The following is a 7007-nucleotide window of genomic DNA, read 5'->3' as shown; positions in this document are numbered from 1 at the left end:
GCCGTGTTTCCTGAACTGCACGATGAATTCTATTGACTGTACGAATACGGGATTCCCAAATTCTGCGAAATTTGTCGCTAGACTTATTCCATCTGCTTGAACCAACTATCCTTCCTCTAACAAAATCTGACAATTCGAGAGAACCTTGAGTTCCAAGGCATGTTGTAGCACAAGATAATTAGTGTGCGGACCATTGTCATTTATATAGTGCTCTGTGAACACGAAAAATTAGGTGTCTATTTACTTGTGACCACTCAGCGTACTTTAGTAGACATTTTGTATAACAATATATTAAAACTTACCAAAGTTTTTAACAAGATCTAACATTAAGTCATAGAATATCATTATTAATTTATTTACTGATAGTATTAAGCACAGTAAAGTATAGCTCTAAGTAAAGCAAAAAACATACACAAATTACAGCGTTAGCTTATCTCTATCAAATACAAGCCACATTTAATAAAGGCTTAACTAATGTTAGGCCTAAGACAAACATACTTATAGATTTTGGTGTCTGCAATTAAATTCTATTGTATTATTCTAGAATTCCTTTAACTAAAGTACTGTTGCAATAAAGAAATTAATCTGACTGCAAATTTAGCTTAAATATAATACTAATTTAAATATAATACATACAATATAGTATTTGAGGTGAAAGGTTTTACAGAATAAAAAGGTAACATTACACAATCTGCATTTAAGATAATACAATATTTCTAGGTTAAAAACATTTCAATTGGTCCTTATGTAACAAACACTCTGCCTTCAGGATAATATAATATAGAATTTTGAGATAAAGAGTTAGTACTTAGTGCTTTAATTAAACAAGATAAAATGCATTATGCAGGCTATATTTTACAAGATTTCTTTTTTTTTATACAAAACTGCTTCTGTTTAAATCTAGGTCTCATTCACTTCATCAAAAAATCAAAGTGTAAATGATAGAGTATAAGTGACTTTTCACCATTTTCCTCTCTTTTCAGTTGTCATTTACTATTAACTTGTTGTTTTTACACAATAGATTATATTTCATATTTATACTTTTAATAATGTCATAACATGAACAAAATGTAAATACGAAACTCAAGGATGACATTTTCTCAAAATAATTTGATAATTAATCCCTTTCTCTTCATATGGACACACTTTGATGGAGGTTTTCACACTGAATTTAATGATATATGGCTTGTTGGGTTTTCTTCAACAAAATATACAATAAAGCAATCAAATATAAAATTTTCAATATTTCATCTGATTTCCTAATTTTTCCTGGTTCTCCACAAATACAAAATGCCTGGTCATTCAAGGGTTAAAGAAACTCATAGACTAGAATGTTATTAGAAAGCAGACCTTCCTTATTCAGGGTAAAATCACCCATGAAAAGAGATGGTCGACACACTACAGTGTCTACTTTATGGAGTTCTTTTAATTGTGATTTATCTACTATTTTGATCTTTCACTGATGTTCAACTATCTTCAAGTTAATACCAGGTGGCACTGAATACATTTCTATATTCCACGATAATTATGATTAATCTTTTACAACCACTAAAGGAGAATTATTAACAGGTTGGAAAACAGTTTGCAGTGATACTTACAAGATCTTTAGGAAGTTCTGTAATGTCGTCCCATTCTGGACTACAGAACTCAAATTTTCCTTCCATAATGTTTCTCAGCATAATCATCTGTTTACGGTGCCAGAACGGGGGAAAGCCAACTAACCTAAATCGTACATATTATACGACCATCAATGTCTAAATAACAAAACTGTATGACTTAAAATTGATAAGGTTGTGAAGGGAAATCTGATCATATGCTTTAGTTAGAAATTTGAATGATCTTAGACCTAAACTTGTGGACTGGTACCATGTTCACAATCCACTAAGCTTCTTTCAGATGACAAAGTCTGAAATTATATTAGAGTACTTCTAAAACAAAGGCTATAATATGTACTTCACATAAATAATGGTGTCATCAGTTGGCTTTATAGCCTCCACAAATATATTAAAGAAAAAAGTTAAAAGGGGAAGAAGATATTTTTTGTTTATTCTTTGAGGTTTGTTTCAATTAAACTAAACTTTATAAGTTTACAAGAGCCTTTTTTTGCTATAATTTATTATCTGATTTTGAAACAAGGTATGATTAAAACATGTACAACAGCCAGAATAGATATTCTGTTCTGACTTTAACTTAACAGGAGCATTGGCTCTGATCCTTACATAAACTTCTTCGCTGTTCAAAACAATACCAAAACAGATGTAACTAAATGTCAGATGATTCACACTTTAGGCTCAGGTGAGTAAAATAAATTGTTTTGGATGTAAGTTTTAACTTGGAACTAATAACACCAAGAAAATGGTATTCATCTCACTAATGTACCAAAGAATTTAAGCAACTATGAAAATGTTGAAACAATGGCATCTTTTGAATGAAATAATAAAGAAGCATCATCTTTGTTAAGTCAGACAATTAAACAGACAATTTATAGCATTCATTACTGCCTTTCTTTGAAAATCTGAGACTGAATGCATTTAATACATGTATATGTGGTTGTAAAGGGTTTACTTTTTCCATCATTAAATAAACCTTCATAATGTGCCATCTTTCTAGATTTGTAGCTTCAGTCCTCAGAGATTCAAATTTAGGTTATGTGAGGAAATACTAATTTTTTCTGTTTGTTTAACAAACTTAATGTTAAGAAACAAATAAAGAAACAACTTACAGGGTATACATGATCACACCACATGCCCATCTGTCATAGAGAAATAAAAAAAGAGTTATTACAATAATATATAATCTTAGAATTACAGATGGGTTACATACTATATTGACTTTTTTAAACACATATTTCAAAACTGTTTATATGCCAGCCTGCTTGGTTACAGGGCCTCTAGTAACATGAATGTCACAAAAACAAAAATACCATCAACAATGAAATTAATCTCACTAACTGCTGCTGGAGATTTCTACATACCTTCCACACAAAATGAGTGAAATCACCAAATACTTTTGGCCAGTTCTTTATAGCATGTATCGTAACAGATACAAAGACACAGAATTGTTCAATATAAAGCAACATGTAGAACCACTAGCAATTATTGGTAAGAAAACAAATTGGCATTTATGGATAAATAATATTTTCACAATCAAATCCTGAACACATTCTAATTTGTATTATAAGGCTTAAAATAAGTTACTTCAAGTTATTATATCTAACCTTCAGAATAAAAATGGAAATATTCTGGTACTAACAGATTGGCATGTCATCGATATGAAACAGTTCTATAGTAAAATATTACTAATATTCAATTTGAAAATTACATTTAACTCTCTTAAATTTTTTATGTCAATTTGATACTTCTATTGACTTAACATAAATGTCTCTAAACATTTAAAAGACATTATGATGTCAAAGAAAAACCTTTCTCCAGATTTTCTAAGAATCTAAACATACATAGTTACCAAAACAAATTTATAAAATATTCAGTAGCAATATCTAAATCCTCATGTAAATTATATACAGCTCTTCCATCTGGTGAGAGAATTGTTAACTATATAATTTTGTCCAGCTATTCTTGACAAGTTTATCTTCAGTCATTTATCAAATTCTCACAAAATATTTTACTATCCAAATAAAATTTGGCTTCTTACTAATTATTCCTAGAATTAATTAAATTATACAAAAGTAAAAGAAAACAATCATGCTCTGATAATGAAAAATTTAGTAAATTAGTGTATATATCATTTCATAGGTTCACTTCATTATGAATATATCCTTGACTGTTATTAAAACCAACTTACATGTCTACTTCTTTGTTGTAGCCTACTGCATTCTCATACATTGATGCCTTAAGTAATTCTGGAGCCAAGTACCCAGGTGTTCCACATAATTCTGCAAATAAAATGTTTGATTTCTGCAGAACTTCAATTTACACTTACAAGCTGACAAGATGTAAGAAATACATGCTAATTCTTCACAGCAGTATGTTGAAAATTGTCAAAAGTTGAACAGTATTACTTTTAGGAAATAAATACACAATTTTTATTTAAGATTAAAACTAACTGTTTTTCAATAATTATAATTTGATGTTATTTAAATTGTTAACTCTATCGCAATGGGTTAATGTGTTTTACATGCCCTTGTAACCATGGTGATATACATAATATGACTCTGAAAGTACTTAATACATCTTCATGAAATTTGGCAAGTTTTCAGTAAACATTAAAAGTCTTTTATAGACAAAAAATAAGAATTTTTAACTAAGCATTTTTATGAATACTTCATCTATAATTATATGGTGTCAGTGTTGACTGCTACAAGTATCAAGTGATTAACAATAATTTTCTTCATCTGAAAATTTTCAAATTTCACTTCCATAATCCCTAAAATCTCTTAAATAAATATTACAGGCTTTGTTTTCCAGAAAAACTTTATATTTATCTGTTAGTTTCTATACTATAATTCTATCCATGGTCAGTCAATTGATTGACCTCATAATCAGCATACAAAAGAATACAAGTAATTCTAAATTACCTCTTCCTTTACAGAATGACTGCAAATTGTAACAGGAAACCACAACTGATTTTTCTAAAGAGTTTAGAGCTTGTTACAGTATACATCTACTTATAGTTATACTTAATTTTATTGTTTTATTGCTATTTCAACTGTGTCTAACAAATATTTCTGCCGCATAAGTTGTAAATCACTTGGCAAATGTGTAGCTGACATTACTCTATAGAATTATGTAACATACAAGATCTTCGTGAGCACATCTCCTGAAGAATTTTTATTATTTTTCTTTATCTTACCTAATCTAACTTAAGTTTCTAATTTTTACATTTTAGTTACTTTTATAATAATAAATAGAGAATACACCGAAAAACAAGTATTATAGTATTTACCCGGGTCTTCATTTTTTTACTGTTGACTGTAGATGAAACTTAAGCCTACATTTTTTTTTTATATACTAATGGTACTACCACACTAAGTAATTTTCATTTAATAAAATACTACATCCAAAACAAAGAAAAATAAGACAATGTCCTATAACAATGTCATAACTTTTCTGGCTTTCTAACTATATGATAAACACTAAAATTGCAGCTACGCTCCTATGGGAATAAAGTTTGAACTGGAAACAAAATAGACAATTTTCTGTACAGAAAACAATGCAACATAATTATATATCACTTGATAGACTAAAACTTTGGCCTTCTATTGGTTATGAATAATATAGTAATAAACATCAGGGAGAACTATTTGCAACTTGTGAAAGAGAGGATGTGACAGGTGGGCATGGCTAGAGGGTTGGGGTCTGATTTTCTAGTTTATGGCTCTTTAACCAAATATGATTGAAGGCTATAAAAATAATGCTTTGCCTGAATAACATCTATATTATGAGCCATTTATGTTAAATTCTGTACTTTTTGGAGGGGTGGTAAATAAATTAGAGAAGAGGGGAGACCTAGAGAGCAAATGTCACAATTTTCATACTAAGGGAAATGGAGGATTTTTTAATATTTTTGTATAAAATTAAGAACTTAAAATGTAAATAATATTAAAATTTGGTTTGTTTGCTACATTTTGATCTCAAGTTTATTTGTATATTGATAATAAAGTAAATAATATAACTCTGTAAAAGATTGTGACATGCACATTTTGACCTACCTAATGCTAAAGGGTTAAATGTATGGAAAAAATAAATATAAGAGCAAATCTTTTGTCATAAATTTAATTTATTTATTGGAAATTCAAGATATGTAAGCGGATAGTGATTTCACCATAAATGTGAAATGTAAAACATCAATCACTTGAGATATACAAACCTTAGCTGTTAACTCCTTCACAATGAGCATCCTTCACTGCACACATCACAAGGTTTTTAATGACTTATATTAAAAATTTAATTAAACTACTTTTTGTTTATGTTATACCAAATAGTATAGCATAAAATCCCAGTTAATAATCTATATTTTAATTGTATATAAGTTTTAAGTTCTTGATATTATAAGGCAATATTTTTCAAAAATTGTGAATTTCTCCTAGTGTGAGAAATGTGAAATTTTTTCTTTATTTACCAATCTCCAATAAGTACGAAATTTAAAGTAAATTACTCACTATCAAATCATCGCTCAGACAAAACAATCTTTATAGACTTTAATCTTGTTTGGTTACAGAGACATGACATAGAAAATCAGGCCCCTTTTGCCATACCCACCTGTCACATCCTCTCTTTCAGGATTTGTTAATAGTTCTCTCTTATGTTTAACACTGTATTATTTATAACCAATACAAAGCCAAGGTTTTCATCTATCAAATGACTTATTTAATTACATTATTTTCTGAACACAGAATTGCCAATTTCTCTTTTAGTACAAGCATCTTTCCAACAGGAAAGATATAGACTAGTGTGGATGAATTTGTAACTACTCTTGTTGCATAGTTAGAAAGCTAGAACAATTGTGATACTTATGGGAGATTGTCTGTTTTTTGCATATTATTATTCTGTGTTCTTTGGTGCATTATATAATTAAATAAAAAATATTTAGTGCATTACTACCATTAGTATAAAAAAGTAGGGTTAAGTGTTATCGACAGTTGACAGCAAAAAAAAACAAGATGCAGGTAAACACTTTATTTCATGTTTTTCACGAGTATTCTTTATTTATTTATTATTATACAATTAACTAAAATGTAAAAATAGGAAAATCTTTAGGTTAGATTAGGTATAAAAAATAATAATAATATAATAAAAATGTTTCACGATGCACACATGCGAGCAGCTCGGAGTACCTCATGGGTACCATAATTCAATCGTGTGACGTAAGATCCACATTCCCCAAGTGATTTACAACTTATAATGCTGCAAATAGTAGTTAGACACCATTCAAAGGGTAAAGAAATATAAGCATAAATAGTATAAAGTACAAGTATAAATTGTATACTGTTACAAATTTAAAGCTAAACACTCTTAAACGAATATAGTTTCATGTTACAATTTGAAGTC

General features: G+C 28.9%; 1 protein-coding gene across 3 annotated transcripts in view; it reads right to left on the bottom strand.

Moving 5' to 3' along the window:
* LOC106469300 (phosphorylase b kinase gamma catalytic chain, skeletal muscle/heart isoform-like) overlaps nt 1-7007 on the bottom strand; it is a 64117-nt gene that overhangs the window by 14422 nt on the left and 42688 nt on the right. For all 3 annotated transcript variants that reach the window (XM_013929787.2, XM_022397779.1, XM_022397778.1), the window contains 3 exons: nt 3802-3892; nt 2723-2752; nt 1599-1722 (listed from right to left, as the gene is read on the bottom strand). In XM_013929787.2, the coding sequence (XP_013785241.1) occupies nt 1599-1722; nt 2723-2752; nt 3802-3892 (245 nt within the window). The remainder of the gene's footprint in view (nt 1-1598; nt 1723-2722; nt 2753-3801; nt 3893-7007) is intronic.

Source organism: Limulus polyphemus, unplaced genomic scaffold, assembly GCF_000517525.1.
Source record: "Limulus polyphemus unplaced genomic scaffold, Limulus_polyphemus-2.1.2 Scaffold3407, whole genome shotgun sequence".
Classification (NCBI taxonomy): Eukaryota; Metazoa; Arthropoda; class Merostomata; order Xiphosura; family Limulidae; genus Limulus; species Limulus polyphemus.
Note: the sequence above shows the minus strand (reverse complement) of the source record. Positions and strands in the feature narration are given on the sequence as shown.